Genomic DNA, 26,863 nt, shown 5'->3' with positions numbered 1-26,863 from the left:
TCTCAAGCCAATCTTCTCTCATTTCCTTTGGCAGTAAAGTTAAGATTAGAGGCTTCTTGCTCTGCTGGTTTCGCTCCTGTTGCCTTGCTCTTTTTCACTTTGCTGCTAGCAGCTTTGTGGACTGAAACTTCATATTTAAGGCTGTGATAAAAACATGACTCTTTGAGCAAATTTTCTCAGGACATTAATGGGGCTAGCCAAATCATGAGCTTGTGTGATCTCATTGTCTATTCTGTTCTTCTCTTTGTTATTTTTTTTTCGTTGTTCACTGTTACTGGCATTCATTTTTTTTATTCCTGTAAATGCTGTGATGTTATATTCCCAGTTCTGAATGGCGTTATATAAAGTACTGAATAAAGTGCTCCATTCTATACTTTTCATAGTCACAAAGATCTGTAGATGAGAATCTGACATTCATGATACTCTGAGTAACCATGAATGGGCCGAAGGTATGCCAGGCACAAATTATGTATATCAATAACCATTATGGTACTGCCCAAACTTCTTGAAGTTGTATGGTTTTCTATTCTTTTACGACATAAGAGGAAAACAGCAGGTGGAATCAAATACCAGTAACTCTTATGTTCAAACACTTCAACTACTATCACTTGATTCACCAAGAATGGTACAGAAAGAAAAGGAATTCTAAGGTGACTCTAAGCAAAAGACAGTTATTCATTAGGTAAAAAGGACCTTGAACAGAAAGACGTATCAAGAGCTATATGGTGAAAAAAGAATGAGGTGGCCCAGAGTGATAACAATATTCCTGTGGTTGAATGTGTTATAAAATTATCTACAAGCAAAAAAGGAAACCCAATTGGTCCACAATGATGTGGTGCAACCAAAAAACAAAAAGGAAACTGTGGATCTGATGTTCATGAAGCAAAGATTTATTGAGTCAACATAAAGGTGCAGATATGTATGTAATCAGCAGAATCCACATTGAAAGTACAGACCCAACACGGGCCATGTTTTGACTAAAACTGTCTTCCTCAGGGGTCCTAAGGTTTGAAGGTTAAAGTGAGGCAAGTGTGGAAGCTTGCAAAATTTGCTGAAAATTTTGTCTGAGGAGTGTCTTATGGCAAGACAAAACCGCCCTAACGAGGAAGATGGTTTTAGTTGAAACACGGACTGTATTGGGTCCATACTTTCCAAGTCAATATGGATTCTGCTGATTACATACATATCTGCACCTTGCATCAAGAACATCAACTTCGCAGTTTCCTTTTTCTATTAAATTATCTAAACTGCTAGAGCTAGTTACTTATTCTCTTTAAAGCGGTATTTCCTTGAATAACCTCTTGTTTCTCCCAGATGCTGTCAGGAGACACAAAGTTATTTTGTTTGTTGAGGACCAGAATAAGGCCAACTTCAATGGCTGGATTTCACAGCAAGAACCAAACTTCTACTCTCTCCCCCAATGACGTTAGACCACACGGGTAAGTTGCTGAGTAACACAAACCTTTCCTTCTCCTTGGAACACAGAAGAGGCAATATGCTTGAGCAGTAACAGTTTTTTTTTCAACACTCCAATCAGATGTAAATAGTTCAGGTACAATGGGATCCTCCTTGTTGGATTGCAGGTCTATTTGTGTGGGATAGACCTAAATTTGAGTTTTAGTTGTGATCAGTTGGATTGTTCTGCACAGAAAATAAACTTCCTGCCAAGAGCTAGGGCTTGACTCCTCTGGAGTGAGGTCACATTTTTGAGATCACCTTCTAGGAAATTCCAAGAACTGGCTTAGTTTCTCACATTACCCTATGGCTTCTGGAAACTGCTGGAAACCAAAGGCAGTTTCAAAGGTGCCTGTCTGCCTCTACCTTCCAGATCCCTTTCCAAAAATACTAAAACTAGAGGGTAGCGATGAAGCTACTAAGTAGTAGATTTAAAACAAACCAGAGAAAATATTTCTTCATACATGTAATTAAACACTGGAATTTGTGAATGTGGTGAAATCAGTTAGTTTAGCAGAGTTTAAAAAAGGTTTGGATAATTTCCTAAAACAGAAGTCCATAGGCCATTATTGAGATGGCTTGGGGGAAATTCACTGCTTATTCCTAGGATAAGCAGCATAAAATTTGTTTTACTACTTGTGATCTAGCTAGGTACTTTGGGACTGGGTTGGCCACTGTTGGAAACAGGATACTGGACTTGATGGACCTTCAGTCTGTCCCAGTATGGCAATTCTCATGTTCCCTTGGAAACCCAGATGCAGGAAGCACATATATACAGGTCAGAAGGTCACACACCAACTGTAGAACACAGCAAAACACAGCACTTATAATTTTAAACTGCAAACTTCAAAACTTCCAAACTTTTACGCCATTTACTTGCAGTCATGGGAAATATATGTACTATACCTTTACCTCCAGTGCATAATATTCACCCAGAGCTACACTTGTTTATTTGTAGGGTCATGAAATGGTTAACTGTTGTTTAAAATATTGCTCTGGCCTACATAGCTGAAAACAGTGTACAATCTATTGACCTCATCTGCCTAAAATGTATGTCCCTACCTTACCAGATAAGAGTTTGAGCCATGATGTACCCTGCCCTTCTGTACATTTAACTGTAAGAGTTAGATAAGTGTCCTGCTAGTGACCTGCAAGTGTGAGCTTAGAACCAATGAGTGTTAAGAAAAGTAACACGTGAAAAGCTTTTTCTAGAATTCAGTTGTATAGCCAGAAAAATGAATAAATATCTCTGTGTAACTTCCTGGTTTCGGCACTTCTGAGCCAGCTTGGAGCTCAGGGGTCCAGCATGCATTCTGTAATAAATCTCTTGTACTTTCTTCACGCCTCTGACTTTGTGTGTCCAAGTGACCTTTCATATTGAAAATCCCAAAGTTACAGAGATGTGCATAAGCGTTAATCTATCTCACCCCTTGATTTTCCCTATTATTGCATATACTGTACAGTTGGCTCTCAATATCCGTAGGTTTCACAGATTCAACCAACCATGAATCACTCTCTCCCCACTCTCCCACATCCATAGAGGTAAAGTCCAAGTTCACTCAGTGTATCTTTGCAGCCAGGGCTCAATCGTGGCTTGCTCTCTCCCACATCTGCAGATGCTCAAGTCCACCCAGCATACTTTTGCAGTGAGTCTCAGCCCTGCAGCAACAGCAGCCATATTCAGTGGCTGCCTGCCTCTTCTGATGCAATTTCCTGGGTGGGCCGGGTTAGAGGTAAATGCCTGGTGCAAGCTGAAGGCAACCTTTCAGTATGGTTGACGCTGTTGTTGCAGGGCTGAGCCTGGCTGCAAAGGTAGGTAGGGTAGACTTAAGCATCCACGGGTTTTAGTATCAGATACTGAGAGCTGACTGTATGTCAAATTTTATGGTTTCTAATTTTTAAACAAAAGATAATATTAGACCAAAAGGAACCCGTGTTCACACGACAAGGATCATTATTACTACTTTATTTAAGGAACAAAATTATCTAACAAACATCACCTATGCAAAAAGGTAACTGCCTCCTACACTTAATTGGTTACACCACTTTTAACAGCAATAACTATAACCAAGTGCCTTCTATAATTTGAAATCAGTCTTTCACATTGCTGTTGATGAATCTTAGCCCACTTTTCTTTACAGAACGGTTTTAATTCAGACACATTCATGTGTTTATTTTTGTACATGAGCTGTTTCAGATCCTGCTACAGCATTTCTACTGGGTCAGGAATTAGACTAGGCCAATCCAAACTTATTATGTTTCTCCTTAGCCATTCAAATGTACACTTGCTTTTGTGTTCTGGATCATAGTCTTGCTGCATAACCCAATCACAATTCTGCTTCAGATCATGAACACATGATATGACATTCTCCTTAAGAATTTTCTGACACAGGGAAGAAATCAAGGTTCTTTCAAAAATGATCTTGGTACCGTAGCCTTTAAGAAGCCCAGATTTCCTGTGATAAAAACTATTAGTAGAGTTGGTAACTCAGAAGTTGAGCCATTACTTTTTAAGTCAACTTAGCCAGAAAGGGGAAGTTGGAAACGGGACAATAGTTTTCCAGATACTGATGCAGCAAAGCACCACTACCACATCACCCTACCACCATATCCAGTTGCTGGCATGATGTTCTTACAGTAGAATGTTGTACTTTCTTTATGCCAGTCATAATTGGACCTGCCACTTTTCACTCATCTGTCCATAAAACATTATCTGGAAAGGCTTGGGAATCCATCAAGGTGTTTTTTTTAAATTCCAAATGTGAGATAATCACTAGTGTTGGATAACTGTGGTTTCTGCCTTGCTACTCTCCAATGAATCCTATTTATGCCCTGGAGTCTCTTTCTTATTGTGGAGTCATGAACACTGACCTCAGCAGAGGCTAGAGAGGCCTGCAGTTTTTCAGATATCCTTCTGGGATGTTTTGTGAATTTCAAGGTGAGTTGTTGCTGTGCCCTTAAGACTAATTTTGTCAGGCTGACCACACCTGGGAAAATTCACTACTAATCCAAGCCTTCTCCATTTAGAGAAAATGGCTCCCAATGTGATTTGGTGGAATTTCTTTTAATTGTTGCATAGTGTTATTATTGAAACTATGTGGCGACTATTTTAATTTCATAGTAAGGTTCAATATACAGTATATAGTAAGGTTTTGATTCAACACGACTGGCTGGGATGAAGCCTGGCTATATTTAATCAACTATATCTAATTAATAATTAAATTTATCAATTTGTTATCTAATTAAGGGAGCTATAATTTTTTTCATATTGGCACTATGGATGCTGGATAATTTTGTTCCTTAAATAAATGAAGTTATGAGCTAAATACCTTATGTGTTTACTTGTGTTCCCTTTGTTTAATATTATAATTGGTTTAAAATTCAGAAACCATTCAGTGTGACATACATGCAATAGGGCAGTGGTTCTCAAACCTGTCCTGGGGGACCCTTAGCCAGTTAGGTTTTGAGGATATACCTAGTGAATAAGCATACCTGACACTTCCATTATATGCAAATCTCTCTCATGCATGCATTTGCTTTTTAGGGTAACTCATGCAGCTGCTTCTGTCATACATTCATCTTTTAGGATCCTAGTCACCATAATGACATCAGCTCTTTCCAGTGCAATAGAGGAGACATTCTAGACAAGTGGGTAGTATCCCAATGGCCGTGTGACATATGCAAAAGGAATCTAATCTGGATTTTTCTCTGTGACTCTGCACTACTTCAGTGTGCTCTATAGCTCCATCTACAGTTTTTTCCTTTTGCATGCATGCCAGCAGGAGTGTGTTTATTCTGCTCTCTCCTTTTTATTATTTTATTCTGTGTTTTTAGTCCCTTTTTTTCAAGATTTCTTGTGCTCGGAGCGCTTATTCAGCTCTGCCTGCATGGAGAACACACAGACTTCGGTCTGTAGCTGACAGGCCAATCCCAGTGGATACCTGTCAGCCAGCCTGCATCTGCTTCTGAGGAATTTGGGCCATCCCAGTTTCTCCTACTGCCAGATGAAGTTTAGCACAGGTTGATGGGCATACTTAGGAGACACAGCAGTGTCTTGCAGGGTGATGGCTTCGTTTCATGCCTCCGCATGTTCCTGAGCACGTCTGTCGGTCCTCAGGGGTGGTGATGCAGTCAGGTATAGATCTGATTGGCAGCCCGAAGATCAGTATCATGGAGGCATTCCAAGCATGAGATAGTGGTTCTCTTGATTCCAGCTACTGTAAGAGAGCTGTGGCAGGCTGCAGCACATTTCCAGCATTTCGGCACAGGTTACAGTAAGTAAAGGCTCACACAGCCTGTGAGGTGAAGGGAGGGGGGGGGGGTTTGGGTCTGGATTTTGCAGTTTTAAAGGTTTCTGCATGACCCCCAAATGAAAAACTGTCATTTTTAATGTTTGCTATATATGAAAAATATCACGATATTGGAGCGAATGTCTTAGTGATGGCCTTCTTGGAATTTTAGCAATCTTTTTCAAAAGCTCCTTGCTTCTCCAAAACTGCAATTTTTGCCTCCAAACTTGTTGGGGTGGAGTCCTTGGGCTCTCCTAATGTGGATTCATGCCAGGATTATGCAAATTGGACATATTTTGCACCACATAGCATGGTGCAGTCGGAAGTGGCGGCAGGTAAAGGCTTAGCCTCTCCCCTGATGCAGCAGGTGACTAAACGCTTGGCTAGCAAGCCAAGGCGGCTTATTTTGTTTTTGGGGCTCAGCACGGCTGATGGTTCCATGTACAAGGCTGTAGATCCTCCGCAGCCTCAGAACCACATTCTTCCATTATCTCAAGGTGACACTGCATCCCAGGAGCCTTCACAGACTTTATGGCATATTTGTACAGAGCATCTCACAGCAGGCATTCTTCCCTGTGCAGTCACACTCCGCCTCTGATCGATCTCTAAGCAGTATTACTTCTTTGGACATGTTTTCCTCTCAATCCGCTGCTGTTTCAGTGCTACCTAATCCTGTTCTGGGTGATCCTTCGGATGACCACCAGATCGCTGACCCTTTATGCTCCAGCACAGCGCTTCAGGGCATGGGAATTCAGGGACTGTGTTCTGGCGCCTCGGAGTCGTTGGGAGTAGCTTTGCTGAATCTTATGTCTGCATCTCTGCAGGAGTTGAATTTGGTCTCTTAGCTGGCTCCATCCACTTTTTCTTCCTGGCTTTGTGGATTGCGCTCCCAGTCTTCCACCTTTCCCTTGCACCTGCTATGACCTTCTTAATCTCAGAGCAGTATGTCTTTCTGGAAGAAGCTCTTAAGACAGCATGGACAATGTCTTGCTTTATCCGCTGGCATAGGAATGCCAGCAGCTTCTGGGTCAGCCTAGGGTGGATTTTTGAGTTGCGCAGGTGACTTTCACCACCTCTTTTCCCAGGACAGGTGGTGTCATGCTTATGGATATGCAGGACTACTGGGTTGGAAGTTGTCCTCCGGAGGCTTTTGCTGAAGCTGCTTTAGGCATTAAGGCTGCTTCAGAAGCATCCTTTGTCGTTTGCGCATGGAGACTGAGGCTGTGGAGCTTCATCCTCACCTTTTGGCTTCTTATGTGAGTACTGGCTAAGGTGCCAGCATACTCTGTTTTTACTTGCTGGATGCTCTGGATTTGACAATGAGTTGCTTATTCCATTTACAAGGCTCCGTTGGCTACACTTTCCTTTAAGGAGTGGTTTTGGTTTAGCAAGGGACTAGACGACTTCATGAATTCTGTGGTGGACCATTGCTTTATATCCCTGCCTGATAGCAGACCCAGATTCCTTAGAGGTTCTGGTCGCTCTAATTGTTCATGGCTTCGGGCGATTCTGCCCGTATATGACTGCCATGTCTCTGAGATTTTCCAAGAGCTCCCGGCAGCGGTACTCCAACTACAGGCGCTTCCAGCCATCTGCCTCCCATTTCGTGCACAAAGGTGCAATGATGCCAGGTCGAAGTATGCCCCACTACAGACAGGAGGAAGACTCTCATTGCCTGCCAGCCTGGGCTCACTTTTCGTCCTATCTGTGGGTCTTGGACAATCTTTGGTCAGGCTTCACAATGGACTTACTTGGCTTCCAACGGATTGCTTTGTTGACTCTCCTGCAGGTCAACCTGCCACAGCGCTCAAAGTGCAAGCCACTGTTCAATGCTTGCTGGATATTCAAGCTATAGAGCCAGGGCCATCTGATCTCTCAGGCTCAGGCAGCTTCTCCATATACTTCATTGGGCCTAATAAAGGCTCTGACGATTGAGGGCCTGTTCTGTATCTCCAAGTACGTAAATACGGCTTTCATGGTTCCACATTTTTGTATGGAGACAATGCGATCTTTCATTGCAGCAGTGGCCCCGGGAGAGTTCCTCACATCTCTAGATCTTATGGAAACTTATGTGCACATGCCGATGTTTCCAGCCACACCATGCGTGCTTAAAGAAGGAAAATAAATTATTGCCTGTTCTCAGCTCTCCGTACCTTCACTGAGGTGATGCTTGTTGTGGTAGCTTATTTACAGAACATGGGTCTGCCAGTACACCCTTACTTGGATGACTGCTTGATAAAGAGCTCCCTCGTTGGCCGAAGGTCGCCATACAGTGGATCTGGAAATCCTCATTTTGGAGGGCCTTGGTTGAATTGTGAGCTTCAGATGGAGCAGTCTGACGCCCATGCAGTCTCTGGGATATTTGGGTGTTCTGTTCAATGTGGCAGCAGGCCGCATCTATCTTACAGAGGCAATCTGACAGTAGCTATGTTCTCAGTTTCTTCCTTCTTGTAGGAACCTGCTTCATCGGCATGGGGCTGTCTTCAGGTCCTAAGACCCTGGAAGCCATGGTGGATGTGGTTCTTTAGGCAAGAATGCAAAGGTGCCCTCTCAAGCATACCTTCCTTTCTTGTTGGGCTTCGTACAAGACTGCGTTACAATCCAGTCTTCCCTGGACTTTAGAGACTCTGGCCAGCATGGCTTAGTGGCTTCTCCCACAATCGCCCTTCAGAGGTGTACCACTGTGGATTGACAGATGCCAGTTTTGGGGACTAGGGAGTCCATTGTACTAGTTGTCCCATCCAACGAGGTTTGAATCTCTCCCACTGGACATTGTCGATTGACAGGCTGGAGCTGGAAGCCATGTGGCTGGATCTGGTGCAATTCCAGAAGTTTCTGGAGGGCCAAGTGGTCAGTCTTCTCCGACAGCGCAACGGTAGTAGACTATGTCTCGTGCCAGAGAGGCGTCAAGAGATCCTCTTTGGCTCAGGAGGCTCACCTTCTCTTTTCTGTGGATGGTATGTCCTCTGCAGGCATTTTCTGCAGCACAAGTGGCGGGAATTGACAATATACCAGTCGACTCCCTCAGCAGACAGGCTTTGGATCCAGGCAAGTGGGAGCTGTCCTCAGCGGTGTTCCAAGCCATTGTGCAATGCTGGGATCAGCCCCGCTTCATCCTTATAACCACCGCACAGGGCATGACGATGCCTAGAATCTTCAGTTGCAGCTCTGAGCCCGACAGCACATATCTCAATACTCTTGTGCCGCCGTGGCCTCAGGGGATTCACTTGTATGTCTTTTCTCTCTGGCCCATGATAGGCTGAGTCATTTGGTGGATTGCACCCCTTCCGGGCTGTCATTCTGGTGGCTCCGGACTAGCCTTGCAGGCCATGGTATGCATATCTACTGTATCTTCGCAGAGGTCACAGTTTTCAGTTCCATGCCCCTCTGGACCTGCTTTCTTGGGATCCGGTCTCCATGGAGGACCCGGGTCACTTTGCTTTTACGGCATGGCTTTTTCGTGAGTAGCTTTAGTGCACACAGGCTATTCGGAGGTAGTTCTTGCCACGCTTCTCCAGTCTATGCAGTTGACTACTTTGTCTGCCAATGCTGGGGAATGGCAGACTTTGCAGCATTGGTGTGACCAGGAAAGGATAGAGCTGTATTTTGCTCCGATTTCAGTTGTTCTTGCCTTTCTTCTGCTGTCTAGATACAGGCCTCCCTTCATGTCCAAATGGCTGGGCTCTCTTGTTTCAGAGCCTGGTACCATCCTTAGTCTTGGGCATCTCACCCTGCCATTGCCAGATTTCTGCAAAGGGTTCTTTGCATTAAACTGCCGATTAAACCACTGTTCCCTCAACCAGGGACCTCAACCAGGTGCTATCTGGCTTTACAAATGCTCCCTTTGAGCCTATTCGGGATGCTTCTCTCTTGGCCTTGACTTTCCAAGTTGTCTTTCTGATCGCTGTTACTTCAGTGAGCCATGTCTCCGAACTTCAAGCTCTTTCTTGTTGAGAGCTATTCTACTGATTCTTGATGTCTAGTCTTCCTTGCGCACGATTCCTTCTTTCCTGCCAAAGGCGATTTCAGCTTCCATGTTAACCGGGAGATGCATTTGCCTGTTTTCTGGCCTACTGGTTCCAAGCCACAAGATTGCCTTTTGAAGAAACAACATGCGCAGGGTGCTTCTTTGCTACCTGGCGGTCACTAACAACTTTTGTCTCTCTGACCTTTTGTTTGTGTCAACTCGTTCTTGTTGAGTGGGGTGCTCCCGCTTCCAAGGCCACAATTTCCAGATGGATCTGTAAAGCCATTTTGTCAGCCTATATTCTGGCTGGGACTCAACTTCCCTTCTCTTTGGGCACATTCTTCTGGGACCATGGCTTCTTCATGTTCCTCGTTGCACACATTTGCCAAGTATTACAGAGTAGATGTAACACTGAAACAGAACTCAGCCTTTGGGTTCTCAGCTTTACGGGTTGGCGCAGTTAGCCCACCCTGGCACCCTGCTTTGGTACGTCCCACTTGTCTAGAGTGTTTCCCCCATTGCACTGGAAGCAATAGGTTAAGCTCTTTTCCAGTAGACAGGGGAGACATTCTAGACTCCCGCTCTTCCCTTCCTGCATCTGCCTACTGTTTATGCTTCTTGGATGTAAGTCAGTCCTTGGGCTGGGAAGACTCTGTATATATGTAACTGTTTTATGCTGGGGTAATTTCTGAGCTCCTTTGATGCATTTATTACCAATTTCCAATTGTGGCTTTCATATTTATTCTTGAGCAGAACACTTGTTTAGGGCCTTCATTGCCATATGTGTCTCTACTTCGCATTTGTAAGGTGGCTCTCGGTGGAGCTAAAGAGCATGCTGAAGAAAAGCAGAGTCGCAAAGAAAAAATCCAGATGGATCCCTTCTGCATAAGGCACCTGGCCATTGGGATACTACCTATTTGTCTATTTACTGGAAAAGAGCTTACCAGGGTAAGTACATAATCTCTTTTTAAATGATGGACATATTCAATACTTAAATCTAGTTTTAATCTTATGAAATGAAATAGTAAAAATATAGATCTGTGGTTGGTTTTTGTTTTTTTTTTTACCAGAGGGAGATCCATAAGGACTTGCATTCCATCTCCAGGCCCCATATGAGCAACATGGTTGAAATTTGTTGGGTTGGATATCATTCTTGATCTTAGTTCTGGATCCTTAAGCATTTCCCTGTAATGAAAAGAGACACCCACATAATTCCATGATAGAATGTATAGTTTTTGTTGTAGCCTGGCAAGTTCTTTCTGTTCCTTTAGGCTTCTTTATCAGATTTAACCTATACCGAGACATAGCACCATAAATTTTCATTTATAGTATCCTGAGGGTCAGGGTCAGTGAAGGCAGCATTATGTGAAATGCTACCACTGCCAATACATGGGAGGGGGAAAAGGCATTTAAGAGTAGACCAGGGAAGCTGCTGGATAGTAGATGAGGTGGGGGGCAGGGTTGAGGGGGCAAGATATTCAATTTGGCACAGAGGGGAGGGAGAAGACATGCTGGAAGATGAAGGAGAGAGGGAAAAATGCTGGACCCAGTCCCAGACCTAAAGATAGAGAAGGAAGGAAGGCAATGAAAATGGTAGGAGGTTTGTGTTAAAAGGTGTATGAGGAGACTGGATGCCCTGATTATGCATACCCTAGAGCAGTGGTTTCAAACTCAAACCCTTTGCAGGGCCACATTTTTGATTTGTAGGTACTTAGAGGGCCTCAGAAAAAATAGTTAATGTCTTATTAAAGAAATGACAATTTTGCATGAGGTAAAACTTGTTAAAGTTATAATAATATTGTCATTTATAGCTAAAGAGACATATGATCAAGAAACTGCTTTATTTTACTTTTGTGATTATGATAAACACACCGAGGGCCTCAAAACAGTACCTGGCAGGCTGCATATGGCTCCTGGGTTGCGAATTTGGTGGTGCAGTGTGGAGCTTGTGTGGTGCAGTTGTTGAAGCTACAGCCTCAGCACCCTGGGGTTGTGGGTTCAAACCCCGCACTGCTTCTTGTGACCCTGGGCAAGTCACTTAATCCTCCATAGCTCCAGGTACGTTAGATAGATTGTGAGCCCACCGGGACAGATAGGGAAAATGCTTGAGTACCTGATTGTAAAACCGCTTAGATAACCTTGATAGGCGGTATATAAAATCCTAATAAAACTTGAAACTACAGCCCTAGAGGAAAGGAGGGACAGGAGAGATATGATTCAGACGTTCAAATACTTGAAAGGTATTAACGTAGAACAAAATATTTTCCATAGAAAGGAAAACGGTAAAACCAGAGGGCATAATTTGAGGTTGAGGGGTGGTAGACTTAAGAGTAATGTTAGGAAATTCTTCTTTACGGAGAGGGTGATTGATGCATGGAATGCGCTCCCGAGGGAGGTGGTGGACAGGAAAATGGTGACAGAGTTCAAACAAGTGTGGGATGAACATAGAGGATCTCTAATCATAAAATAATGGGTATATACTGAAGGAACAAAGGCCAGTACTGCGCAGACTTATACAGTCTGTGTCCAGTATATGGACATTCAGTTGAGGATGGGCTAGGGAGGGCTTGATGACTGGGAAGGTTTAGATGGGCTAGAGTATGTTTTGATGGAGACTCCATTAGATGGAACCTAAGCACACAACTGGGCAGAGCTCTGGGTTTCTGGCCCAGAAATATCCAAGAAAAAGGACCATTTAAATTAAATGATTAATTTATAGTGTGTGTATGGTTGGGCACACTGGATGGACTATTTGGGACTTTATCTGCCATCATTTACTATGTTACGAGAGATTATGGACACTAGAAGGGAATGAGAGATGGAGGGATGTTGGTTCCCAGGATGAAAGGAGAGGAAAGAAGAGGCAGCACATTGAATGGCCCAAAGGTGGAGGGGCAGAAGGGGGGATGGAGAAAGATGCGAGACACAGGGAGGAGAGGGAGATGGAGAAAGATGCGAGACAGGGAGGAGAGGGGGAGAGAAATATGCGAGACGGAGAAGAGGGAGAAAGAAAGATGCGAGACACAAAGATATAAGCTATCGTTCCCCTTCTTTAGGGGAAACAAATCTGTCGGGAAGCTTAGCCAATCCTTTACTTTCAAACTGGTAGAAACTTGGAACAGACTCCCTGACTCTATTAGATTGATAGGTCAGCTATAACAATTTCGTAAAGTCCTTAAAACCTTGCTGTTTACTCAATACCTAAATTGCTTATTATAAAACTAACGAACTGATATCACTGCAACATTTACTTTCTCATCTTTATGTACTCTGGTCTTTAATCACTTGTGAACTGAGTCGAACTCCGTTGGGAGGTGACCCAGTATATAAATGGAAGACTAGACTAGACTCAGGGAGGACAGGAAGAAAGAAAGATGCGAGACAGATGCGAAACCCAGGGAAGATAGGGGGAGAGAAAGATGTGAAACAGGAAGGAGAGGGAGCAAAAGAGGGAAGACACTAAATGGAGGAAAGTGAAGTAGGAGATTTTGGACAGGGGAGCAATGCTGGACATGGGAAAAGAGGAAGTTACTGAAAAGTTGTAGGTAGATTGAGAAGTGGATAGTAAGGAGGAGTGAAATTTTATATATGGGAACGAGAGAGAAAGACACACTAAGAGCAAGAGAGAGAGCGAGAGAGAGAGGGACTAAACCTTCTAAGCAGCACCATATTGATGAAGGCAGCTGTTGTGGTAAGAATGCGTGAAGACTGATCCTGTCCCTGCTATCTTGGGATAAACTAGAGTTATGCAGGAAGGCTGACTGGTTAGAAATGAGTTGATACGTAGGACCACTGAGATGGTGGTGGTAGGAAAAGGAGCACTGATAATGGAGGAGAGGGCGGTGGCAATGTTGGGGGGGGGGAAGATAAACCGATGTGGGTGGGGACACCAAATAGAGAATGACATGGGGAAAAAATTTGTCCCCGTCTCTGCCCCATCCCCGCAAGCTCATCCCCATCACCATCCCGTCCTCATCCCCATCCCGTCTCCACGAGCTTGGTCTCCATCACCACCCTGTCCCTGCAAACCATCTGATCCCATCCACACAAGCCTCAAATAGTTTTATACTGAACTTATTTTATTAAAGTATAAAAAGAAACAATATTCTGTACAAATGTTATTTTAAAAATCAAAGTTCTGGCTGCTGAACTAGAGAAAAAGATGTTCAACTGGCAGGGCTTTATTTATAAATGTTTATCAACACAACTAATATACTACTTTATCCTAAAGCACAAAGAAAATAAATAGAATTTTTTTTCTACCTTTGTTGTCTGATTTCTACTTTCCTCATCTTCTCTTCATTCAATTCCTACCATCCATTGTCTGCCTTCTCTCTGCCTCTTCCATATGTTCTGTTACTGTGCCTCTCCTTTCCATCTCTCCCTCTCCACATCCCATTGGTCTGGCATTCATCTTCTTCCCTCCGCTCGACCATAGTCTGGCATCTCTGTCTTGCCCATTTCCTTTCAGCGTCTTCATCTCTACTTGCTCATTTCCCTTCAGCATCTTCTCCCTACTCCTCTTCCCCATTTCCCTTCAGTGTCTTGTCCCCACTCTCCTTCCCTATTTCCCTTCAGCATCTTCTCTCCACTCTCTCTTGCCCATTTCCCTTCAGCATCTTCTCCCCACTCTCCTTTCCCATTTCCCTTCAGTATCTTCAGCCCATTCTCTCTTTCCCATTTCCTTTCAGTGTCTGTTCCTCTCACCCCCCCTCTCCACTTCCCTTTAGCAAATGCGGTCCAGCAGCCTCCCTCCCTCCCGGCTGCCCTGATTCTTAACAACATCCATTAAAATAAAAACATCTTGGGTGCGATCCAAGATGGCGTTAGTACCGGACATGCTCTGAAAGCTCTTTCCTCTCCCATAGACAAGGTGTAGCAGCTCACTGCTGATAAAGCTGGGAGTGTTGCTACCAGGAAGTGTTGCTGACACAATGCCATGTGAGTCTTAGGGTCAACTAGCACTGGGAGTCCATGAAGTTGGGGGGGTCCTTAACCATTACTGTTACAGTGGCATTAGTATAGAAACCTCCCCCAAATAATTCAACAGCCAGTACAAACATACTGAATAACAAATACTGGAGAAGGATTAATACAAAGTATGAAGAGAATCTCTTAGATGTAAAACCCATCAACACTCCCTTCCCTTCACCTTACCGTGGCGATTTTCTGGGTTGTTTTTTTGTGTCTCCCAGCTGTCTAAGCTGGCTTTCATCAAGTTGTATGTGGCTGCTGAAACTTCTCCTCTGACGCAACTTCCTGAAAGCCGGCTCGGGCAGCTGGGAAACAGAAACCCCCCCCTGAAAATCGCCATGGAAAGGTGAGAGGGAGGGAGGGAGGGAGGGAGGAAGATGCACGATCGCGATCGGTGATTGTGCAAGTTCCCTCCCATAACTGCGGAGACAAGGCCATTCACTGCTCCATGGGGCGGTGAATGGCCTTGTCCCCATACTCGTGGTGATGACTTTTTCTCCCCCTGTTTTGGCGGTTACCCGCGGGTAGCAGCAGGTAACAGCCATCGTGTCATTCTCTAATACCAAAGCAAAAGTTGGCTCAGGGCTCCACAATCTCTTGAGCTATCCCTGCTTTCAGAATCTTACTAACACATTCCATTCCCGGCCACTTAAGCAATGTCTCAAACCTCTTACCCTCAATCTGTGAATGTCACTTCCCCAGCATTCTCAGCCAGCTTGGAAAATGAAAATCTGAGATTGTTTACAAGGTAGCATGTAGCACTTGCAAAAAGTCTCTGGGTTGACCTGGGATTCTGTGCACATTAAGATTATACATTCTGTTTTTCACCAAAAAAAAAAGGTGATTCACGATGTTCAAAATTCAAGCCTTACCGTCTTTGCTGTAAGCGCTCCTCCTCTGGCACCTTAAATACAAATCTCCTTTTACTTCTGGTACGAAGCATTTGCTTTTTGCTGTTATCAGAGGTTTCTGGCACAGTGAGGGCAGACCCTTCTGTAATTGGAAATAAAACACAAACACTGTTCAACAGCTTTTGGCTTAGACATGTGATCAATGCTCTAAGAAAGTTTTATTTATTTTAAATTTGTTTTTATTGAAAAAAGTGTCCGAACCAACAGACAAATACAAGTACATTGCAAAACAGTTGTAACATTGCAAAACAGTTGCAACCAGCACAGAATCATAAGTACTAGAATCTCCCCCCACCCTCCCCGAAGTTCTGGGTATAGCACCAATAGTCTGTAGGTATTCCTACATAGAAAGCCCCTTGTGTTCACATCAGTCAATATAGGGTTTCCATCACAGCAGAAACTTTCCCAGTATATGCTGCTTCATGGCTGTCAACTTGGTCATATGAAACATAGTCCATTTTTTGCAGTTCTTGCGCCTGAGATGGAGTGAAACATCCCCCATGAACCAGGCTTCCATTTGCACCCAAGAATTATGGGACTCCTGCTGCCAAGTCAACAAGTAACACAACTGGGCTGCCATATAGTAATATTGAAAATTGGGTACCACCATCCCCACCCCCTCCCAGCTGAAACAACATAGTTCGCCGGACCTGTGGTGGTCTTCGCTTCCAAATATAAGAAAAAATTCTACGTGTAGGGACTTTAAAAAAAAACCGAAACCTTAGGAAGGAAGACCGGCAAAGCCGCAAATAGATAAAAAAATCTGGGTAAAACCATCATCTTCACAACATGTATGCTACCTAACCAAGAAACGGGTAACTGCTCCCATTTATCCAAGTCCTCTCGGAACCTCTTTAACAGAGGAGGAAAGTTTACCGTATAGAGAGTTTGCAAATCCACAGTAAGGTGAATACCCAGATATTTTAAAGTGTGAGCCGCCCATCAAAAAGGATATAGCTATTGAAGTGCTATTTGTTCCTGAGGGGAGATGGTAAGATTAAGTATCTCCGACTTGGACATGTTAACTTGAAACCCGGATACCCTCCTATTTTGAGATAATGCCGACACTATACCCTGCAATGATTCCCTCGGCTGCCGGAGTGTATGAAGAACATCATCCACAAAAAGAAGTATTTTCTGTTCAATACCGCCTCTAGGGATATCTGTTATGTTTAGACATTTCTTTTGTACAAACTGTTTATTCACAAGAGCAGAAAAAGACACGCATGACATAGGAATCATATTTTTCCAATACAAAACAAAAGTCAACCACCCAACAAGAGACCCGAGAAACCAGTGAGAGTCCAGGCCAGTGTTCTGATAGCCTGGATCCCTCCAGATCCAATCCCAAAAGCAACCCCCCCACCCACCCCAACCCAAGACCCTCCAACCCCCAAATCCCCTCCCTCAACCCACTGGCAATACGGGGACTACTGGCTTCCGCAATCGATTGACCACCTGGCTTTTTATCAGAGGGGGCAAAGTGTCCAAATAAGAGGCCCTAATGGACAGAAAAAGCTTGCTCCGAGATCTAGAAAACCGAGCGGACATGGACTCCCAGACCATTAAAAGATAAAATTTATTGCGCCAATACCAGATGGTGGGTGGGGAGTCCTGAAGCCAATGATTAAGAATACATTTCTTCCCCACAATATAACCCTTACGAAGAAGCAAACTGTCGCCTGCAGAAAGACCTCCCAAATGACCGTCCGCCAAAAAAATAATCCCTTCCACCGACGAGGGGAGCGGATAACCCACCAAAGATTCCAAATAACACCTGACCTCCAACCAAAAGGCAGAGATAGAGGCACACAACCACACCCCATGTGCCAGAGAGTTAGCAACCCGGAGACATTTTAAGCAAATAGCGGTAGGGGCACATACAAAATAAAAGGCCTGTTGCTGGGAGACATAACCCCGATGGAGAACCCGAAAGTGACATTCCTGGAGCTCAGCGCTCTGCACCACCCGAGGAATCTGTCGCACCAAAGGAGCCAAGGACGCCACCCGCAGGCGACACCCCAGGTCCCGGGCCCATAAAGTCAAGAGCCGCTGGTAGTCCCGCCTAGGCTGCAAAGCCACCAATCTACGATGATATTGAGAAATAGAAAGCCAGTCCCACTGAGCATCAAAGAAAAATTCATGCAAAGTGACAGCAAAAGATTGAGTCAGAGATTCCCTGGGCAAAGAGGCTACATAATGGGAAAGCTGCATATAAGCAAAATGATCCGTCGTACCCAAGGACCAGGACGCCTGGAGAGTCAAAAACGGAACAGCACTGCCATCCATCTGTAGAAACTGCTCCAAAGAGCGGAGCCCTTTCCGCGCCCAACGTTTAAAAACAACATTTTCCTGTCCAGGAATAAAGGTCGCATTGCCCACTATGGGCAGCAAAACAGAACTAAAAGGCGAATGACCCCAAAACTGAGAAACACACCTCCAAGCCCGACGAAGCGGCTCCACCAAACAACTACGGGCCCCAGGGCCCAACCGCACCTTCCCATCCCAATGTAAAAGATAAGGAAGAGCCCACGGGAAAAAATAATCGGCTTCCAACTCCCGGTCAGTATACTGAGAGCCGGCAAAAAGCCAATCCCGGACATGCCGAAGCAAGCAGGCCAAATTATACAGATGAACCGAAGGAAGACCCAAACCACCCATTGCCCAGGACCCTTGAAGAAAAGAACGATGCATTTTATCTTTCTTGCCCCCCCAGCAAAAGGACAACACCAATCTCTGGAGACTCAGGAGATCCTTTTTCAAAAGAAACAAAGGAAGCGTTTGCAAGACATATAACCATTTAGGGAAGATAATCATCCGAAAGAGATGAACACGGCCCATTAACGAAAGAGGAAGATTCAACCAGCGACGCAAGAGCCCCTTAGTCTCCTGCAACAAACGATCTACATTTAAACGGTACAACGCGGAGACATCCATGGACAATAAAATACCAAGGTACCGAAAAGAGTGACCCGCCCAGTGCAAAGGAAAATCCGGTCCCCAATCTACCCGCAAAGAGTCTGGGAACACCAAAGCCTCCGACTTCTGCTGATTCAAACGGAAACCAGAAAAATCCCCATACTCGCGAAAACACTCCAAGAGGGCAGGTAGGGAGGCCCGAGGATCCGTCAAATAGACCAAAAGGTCATCGGCAAAAGCCGCCAGTTTAAAATGATGAGCCCGCACTACCATTCCCATGATGTCCGGGTTTCCCTGAACATCCCGAATAAGAGGATCCAAAGTCAAGATAAATAACAAAGGCGAAAGGGGGCAACCCTGGCGAGTACCCCTACTAATAGGGAAAGGATCTGAAAGAGTATCATTGGCCCACACGCAGGCTACAGGGTCTGCATAAAGAGTCCGCACCGCCTGAATAAACCAAGGGCCAAGACCATACACTCGCAAGACCTCAAACAGAAAGCCCCAATCCACCTGGTCAAAGGCCTTCTCGGCGTCAAAGCTGATTATCAAAGAAGGCACCTGATCCCTTACAGTCCATTCCAGAGCCGCCAAAATACGGCGCACATTTTTGCAATCGCGCGGCCCTTCACAAAGCCAACCTGCTGATCTGAAATAAGACTCGGGTAGCAAGGCAAGACGGGTAGCCAAAACTTTAGCGAAAAGCTTAGCCTCTAGACATTTCTTTACTCTCTGAGCAAATGGTTCCATGGCCAGAGCAAAGAGAAGGGGCGATAAAGCAAATCCATTTGAAATGCCTTTACTGTGACAACACAGCCTTTTGGGATACTTCTGTGTTAAATATCATAGAACAGGCCTGTTTCATAAAACACATCACAACTTTCCCAAATCTGAGTTCCAGTATTATTGATTTTAAGGCCATTTATGGTAAACTATGAATAAAATTTAACTAGTGATAACTTGGTGGTTGTTTTACAGTTTTTCTCACACATTGTACCTACCTGAAAACTTGCTATTTAGATAGATTAATCGTGGTGGTTCAGAATTCAACAGATTCAGTGTACCTTCCACATTTAATGGTCTAATCTGTTTTAGAGAGATTGAAAAAAATATTGTAGGTCATAGAAAGTCAGGCAGTCAACAAGAGCCAGTATGACACAGATATAGTGCAGATCAAACAAAATCCCGTTAGAAAAATAATGTAATTTAAGGAGACCAAGATCTAAAGATATTCCAAATGCAGACAACTTTATTAGCAACGGTAGCAAAGAAGTCAAAACCATGTCCGACTCAGCTGAGTTTACATGGTTCATCCTTATCAGGTGATATTTCATAGAAAGATCATAAACAAAGCTGTACAATAGAAAGGAATGAAACGGTACCTACCCTTCTTAGGCCAATTGTCTGAACCCATTCCATAGTGTAAACATCAAAGACATCAAGGCCATATTCACTGTACAATGTTATGTAAGAAGAGTTGCAAGCTGGTATAAATTAAAAAAAAAAAAAGAAATACAAAGTTTAGATTGATGGTATTTTCTGTAATCATTAACAGAACAGTAACATGAGGGGGGAGAATAGTCCTAAATAAGTTTTTGTTTTTATCTTTTTTACAGATACATTTAATAAGCATAACTTTCTCCTCAGTATTTCAACCCCAAATTAGCAAAATAATGTAATGCATAGGTTACAACCCTTTAACAAAAATCAAACAAGGTGAAAAAAAATTATGACAATTTGTGATTGCTCCTTGACTGAGACCCAAGCGGGAGGTCTGAACCAAGGATACTTACTTCTTGGCCTATTAACTGTGGAGAACTTGCACAATACATTCAACTCCTTACCACCCATCTTACTGGGAACACAGAGGCATTATAATAAGCATCAAAATGTAATACTCTAAGTGATATTCAATAGTAAATCCAACTCAGGAATCACTTGCCTATTTGTTTCCGATTTAGTGTACATTTCTAAGGTATTTAGAATTTTATGGTCCTAGTTCACAGTATTAACTCTTTAAATATAGTAACCTCTGAATAATATCTATCGGCTTCTTTGTTTCTAGGCCTGCAAGCCAAAAACTGACATGCCAATATTTTGCAAACATTTAAAGCAGCAACAGGGATAAAGCAACAGAAAAACATATACATACTACAGGCAACAGGAGTTGCAGGCCACATGAGTTCCTGCAAGTGTGACCTCCGACCTTGTGCATCGACGTACACTCCCATATGGCTGAAGCAAAGCAGGTATTCCTCATTACTGAGCTCCACAGCACAAAGGGCATCACAAGGATGCTGGGAGAGGAATGAAAGAGAGGAGTCACTAGGATTTACCAGATTTATTGACTGTCCATCTCCCTGGATGTTCAATAAAGAGAACCCAGATAGATACCCAACACAGAGCCTGTCCCTGAACAAGGCCATCCACTGTACATTTCCAGGAGCCTGGATTTCATTGAACTTCTTGTGGAAAGGTTTAGTTCTATGAATATCATAACAAAGAATCTGTCGCTTGACTGCTACAAACAAACAAGTTGAGGAGAATTTCTTCAGTGTTCCGGTTGCTATGAACTGACAGCCTTTAGTTTCTTGGAGCTTAACGTCAAGGCTGCTTTCAGATCCATCGAGAGAGGCCCACGGGTACAAATGAACATGATGGTTGCGACCACAGATGAGAACAATAATTTTTTCTTTAGGAACCAACTCGATCTGGTATACCTTCTTACAGTCAGCAGCTCGAACTATCACTGCAATTATAATGCAAGTTTTAATGAATATAATGAATAGTCAAATGAAAACTGCCACACTGATTTGACATTCACAGATTTTACAATTAAGAACTACATGAATGAAGAGAAAAGGTTAATACAGTGGAACCTTGGTTTACGAGCATAATTCATTTCAGAAGCATGCTCGTAAACCAAATTGCTCGTATATCAAAGCAAGATTCCCCATAGGAAGTAAAGGAACCTCGCCTTGATTGGTTCCACCTCCTCCCCCCCCCGAGGCTACCAGCGCTGCTCCATTCCCCCCTTCCTTGAGGCCACCGAAGCTGCTCCATATCCCTCCCCGCGATCCGGCATCCCACTCCCCGAGCACGACAATGACATCCTTTACCCCGACTGGGCACCAGTGCCGGTGCCCGAAGATCCTCCCTATTCTGGCGCGGCCTGGGCTGGGTGGTGCGTCGGAAAATCTGAGAATCTCAGAGAGAGCGAGACCAGAAGGCTTTGAGCATGCGCAAATGCTCAAAGCCAGTCCAGCCCGGCCCAGCCCAGAAGAGGGAGGATCTCCGACGCACCGCCCAGCCCGCGCTAGAAGAGGGAGGATCTTCGGACACCGGAACTCAGTCGGGGTAAGGGATGTCATTGCCGTGCTCGGGGGGGGGGGGGGGAAGGGGATGTAGGATCGTGGGGGGAGGGGGGATGTAGGATCGCGGGGGGGAGGGGAGAGCAGACGCAAGCGCAGGGGGGGGCACTCGTACAGCGAGGCAAGCTCAGTTTACGAGGCACCAAGTTTGCAAATGTTTTGCTCGTCTTGCAAAACACTTGTAAACCGGTGCACTCGTAAACCGAGGTACCACTGTATAATTTTTAACACTGATTTTTAAAATCTGTAACACTAATCATTTTTTAATGCTTTAAGTTTTTTATTGATTTTTTTCATATAACAAGTGTTATACATTTTCCATACAATTATCTTAACAATACACTTGATATCTCTATAATGTACTTTATATAAACCATATTTTATATTATTTTTTCTTATGAATTTATATAACATATATATTGTAATGATTTTATCAATTATTATTTAATTATGAACCCTTTTCCCTCCCTTTATCACGTTAATTACACATAAGACTATCATTCATTATGATATATTTTTTATAATGTATAATAAAGAGAATAAATTCCTTACCCCTTCCCTCCCTCCCTTCTTTAACCATTATCTTATTATGGGAAAAAATTAAAATCAGTCATTGCTAAAATCTGTTAATGGTCCCCAAATCTTCTTGAACTTATCCATATATCCTTTTTGTGTTGCAAATGTACGCTCCATCTTATATATATGGCAAACTGAGTTCCACCAAAAATTATAGTTCAATCTGTCATAATTTTTCCAATTATGTGTAATTTGCTGTACTGCTACTCCAGTCAATATAAATAAGTTTATTGTTATTTGATGAAATTTGACTTCGAGCTCTCATTGCAGTACCAAACAAAATCGTATCATATGTCAAGGCTACCGGATTTTCTAACATCCTATTAATTTGAGGCCAAATTGATTTCCAAAATATTAATATGAATGGACAATAAAATAAAAGATGATCTAATGTCCCTGCTTCAAGATGACAATGCCAGCATCTATTAGACTTAGAGCTATCTATTCTATGTAAACGTGTGGGGGTCCATAAAGCTCTATGTAAAATAAAAAAACAAGTTTGTCTCATAGAAGCTGACAATGTACATCTTAACCTCCAAGACCAAAGTCGTGGCCATTGAGATGCATTAATCTGATGCTTAATCTCAATGCTCCAAATATCTCTAAGACCATTTTTTTTCTTTTTATGTACAAATCCAGATATTAATTTATACCACATTGCGGCCTGGTGACCCATGGAATCTATCTGAAAACATAAGAATTCCATACTATGATAGTTATTAAGGTTTTTCCATTCAGAGAACCCTGTCTGAATGGCCTGCTTCAATTGCATCCATCTGAAATATTGTGATTTATTCAAACCGAATTTATTTTGCAATTGTGAAAACTCAAGCAGTTTACCTTTATTCATTACATCCTCTAAAATACGAATTCCAGTGATCATCCAATGTTTCCAGATAATTTTAAACCCGCCAACTTTGATCTTTGGATTGAGCCATATTGTTTGAGTCGTTGATTTAGTTATTGGAATAGGAGTTAGATTACTTATATATCTTATAGTTTTCCAAGTATCAACAAATATTTTGTGATCCTTATATAACCTTGGCATTTGAATACTGATAACATGACTCAGACGTAAAGGAAACATTAATCTCCATTCTAACCAGAACCAATCTGGTATATGTTCAATGGGCTCTGGGAGGATCCAATACATACCCTGACGCATAATATAGGCTTGATGGTACCTATAAAAATTTGGAAAATTTACCCCTCCCTCCGCAATTGGTCTTTGTAAAGATACTAGAGCAATTCTGGGGTTTTTTCCAAGCCAAATAAATTTTGTTAACATCTTATCCAATTTTTTGTAAAAAGACCCCTGAAAAAAAATTGGTATCATACCCATTTGGTAACAAACTACTGGTAATATCATCATTTTTACAGTTTGCACTCTTCCCCACCAAGATATGCATAAAGGATTCCATTGTTCACACATTTCTGACACTTTTTGTAATAAATTTTTTTCATTAATTTTCATAGTCTCATCCACAGTTTTTGTAATCCAAATTCCTAAGTATTTTAATCCTTCTTCTTTCCAAATAAAAGAAAATGAGTCAAATAAACTTTTTGTACAATGTACATTGAGTGGAAGCACTTCTGATTTATTCCAGTTTATTTTATAACCTGAAAATTTTCCAAATTTTTCAATCAATTCAAGCAAATTTGTAATGGTTGTTTCCGGATTTCTCAAATAAAGTAAAATATCATCCGCATATGCTGATAATTTATATTCTCTATCTGAATGCGGAATACCCTGTATCTCCCTTACCTGTTCTATAGCTAATAACAAGGGTTCTAAAACGATATCAAAAAGCAAAGGAGATAGTGGGCATCCTTGTCTAACCCCCCTCTGTAGAATAAATCTTTCTGAAAAATTATTATTGATATATAATCTAGCAGCAGGGGAGCGATACAATGCTTTTATTATTTGTATAAATCTGGATCCTATACCAAACCATTCCATTGCCTGAAACATGAAGGTCCATTCCACTCTATCAAAAGCTTTTTCAGCATCTAATGAAATAGAGAATGCTGGGTCATTAATAGATTTTGTCAAATATAACATGTGATGTGCCAATCTAGTATTAGGAGATGAATGTCTTTGAGCAACAAAACCTGTCTGATGCATATCTATAATGAAAGGGAGAGCTTTAGCCAATCTTAATGCTAATGCCTTAGTTAAAATTTTTCCATCTACATTTATTAAAGAAATTGGTCTATAATTTGAAACCAAAGTGGGATCTTTATTTGGCTTAGGTAAAACTATAGTTATTGATTCAGCCATAGTACCTGTAATACAACCTTTATTTAGTTGTGTCTGATATAGTTTTAATAAATAGGGCATTATAATGTTTTGAAATGATTTATAAAACTCCACTGTATAACCATCTCCACCTGGAGCGGATCCAACCCTAAGGGATTTCAAAGCTGTATCTAACTCTTTTAAGGATATTGGTTCTTCTAAACTTCGTTTTATATGTTCAGGAATTTTTGGTCCTTCTATTAACTTTAAAAAATCTAAACCATCCTTTTCCTTTTTCGAATAAGGCTCAGAAGAATACAAATCTTTATAAAATTTTAAAAACTGTTTTATAATGGGATCAATTTGAGATAAAATTTCACCATTCTCATTTTGAATAGCAATTATTTTTGTTTTTCTTTTTTTTGCTTTAAGATAATTTGCTAGCATTCTTCCTGCCTTATTCGAATTTCCATAATACAAAGTTTGCTGTACAAATAAATCTTTTCTAATAATTTTTGAAGAAATTTCATTATATTTACCTTTAGCTTTTAAAAGTTCTTGTTGTGTCAAATAATCCCATTTTTCAATTAATTTTGATTCTAGAGACTTCACCACTTTTTCCAATTCTGTAAATTGTTTTTTTTCTTTTTTTATTTGCAAAGCTGAATAAGAAATAATTTGTCCTCTAATATATGCTTTAAAAGCATCCCACAAAGTCTCTATTGAAATTTCTTCTGTATCATTAATTTGAAAATAATCTTTTATTTTTTCCAAAAGATTTTCACAAAAATCAGTATCTGTAAGCAATGTATTATTTAATCTCCATATAGGTCTATTTCCATTCTGATCTATTATTTTAATTTCAATCCACACTCCAGCATGATCAGATAGTATAATTGGATCAATGACAGCCTGTGTGACTTGATGTACTAATTGATTAGAAACAAAAATGTAATCTATTCTAGAAAAAGAATTATGAACCTGTGAGCAAAACGAAAATTCCCGACCATCAAAATGAAGAATACACCAAATATCTTTTAAATCACAAGATTGTACCAAATTATCAAGGCCTAATGATTTTATAAATCTTCTCGGACATTTATCTATCAGTGGATCCATAACAGCATTGAAATCCCCTGCTACTACTAAATTTGAAGTAGCAAGTGGAAGAATTAATTGTTGCAGAGTTTTAAAAAATTCATTCTGATTCGAATTAGGGGCATATATATTGAAGAGTGTCATGGTGGTATTTCCCACGTCCATTTCCACATATACCCACCTTCCAAGAGGATCAGCTGCCTTAAATTTAAATGAAATTTCTTTATAATGTCACTGGGGTACTAATAGTTAAATATTAGTGGAAGTCAGAAAAATATTAGAGTTCAAATAAAAGAACTGTCTTCTCATTCAAATTGGTAACCAAACTTCAGGATTGCAACCGTCACGTTTGAAAGTCACTCAGAGGTATAGAGTTCTTCAAGAAGAGAGTTGCGCCCTCTAGTGATGAACCAAAGTATATTTTTCAGTCGTTGCAACTTTATTAGTTCTGGTTACGCTCCAAGTTTGATTACAAAAGTAAATAAATAAATAAATGTCTTTACAGTCTTTCAAACACTTGTATGAAAATACTTTGTTTTTTCTTATCTTTACAAATCTTTTCAAATGAACATCGCTCTGTGAGAAAATTGAGAGCAGTTTGATAATTCAGTTTATAACAGGTTCGGGGTCTCTACGTGGCCCCGTTTCGATTCCTTCTTCAGGAGACCCTATTGTATGTAAATTGAAAAACCTTTTCAATGCTGATAGAATGCTTCAAGTTTGCGATGTGGTAACATCGTCAAAAGAACGCTGTCGGTGCTGTGAATTTAAACTGTCAGAGAAAACATAGCATCAGCTGTCTGGTTTAAAAGAGTACAGGGGGGAGAACATTTTTTATTTATTAATATAGCAACACCAGCTTTTTTCCCTATTGCCGAAGAAAAATAACATTGTTTGACCCAATCACCTTTTAGCTTTATAGATTCATTATTTGACAGATGGGTCTCTCGTATGCAGCATTTGTCAATGTTTTGTCTTTTTAAAAATAATAATGCTTTTTTCCTTTTAATCAGGTGATTGAGACCATTAACATTTAGAGATATTATTTTAAGATCCATCATGTA

General features: G+C 41.9%; 1 protein-coding gene across 3 annotated transcripts in view; it reads right to left on the bottom strand.

Moving 5' to 3' along the window:
* Positions 1-26,863, bottom strand: part of CDC42BPB (CDC42 binding protein kinase beta) — a 344,482-nt gene that overhangs the window by 29,025 nt on the left and 288,594 nt on the right. For all 3 annotated transcript variants that reach the window (XM_033950846.1, XM_033950844.1, XM_033950845.1), the window contains 5 exons: positions 20,668-21,264; positions 19,902-19,999; positions 19,517-19,601; positions 15,558-15,678; positions 10,779-10,896 (listed from right to left, as the gene is read on the bottom strand). In XM_033950846.1, the coding sequence (XP_033806737.1) occupies positions 10,779-10,896; positions 15,558-15,678; positions 19,517-19,601; positions 19,902-19,999; positions 20,668-21,264 (1,019 nt within the window). The remainder of the gene's footprint in view (positions 1-10,778; positions 10,897-15,557; positions 15,679-19,516; positions 19,602-19,901; positions 20,000-20,667; positions 21,265-26,863) is intronic.

This window comes from Geotrypetes seraphini, chromosome 7 (genome assembly GCF_902459505.1).
Source record: "Geotrypetes seraphini chromosome 7, aGeoSer1.1, whole genome shotgun sequence".
NCBI lineage: Eukaryota > Metazoa > Chordata > Amphibia > Gymnophiona > Dermophiidae > Geotrypetes > Geotrypetes seraphini.
The sequence above is the reverse complement of the archived record's forward strand: the minus strand, read 5'-3'. Positions and strand labels throughout refer to the sequence as shown.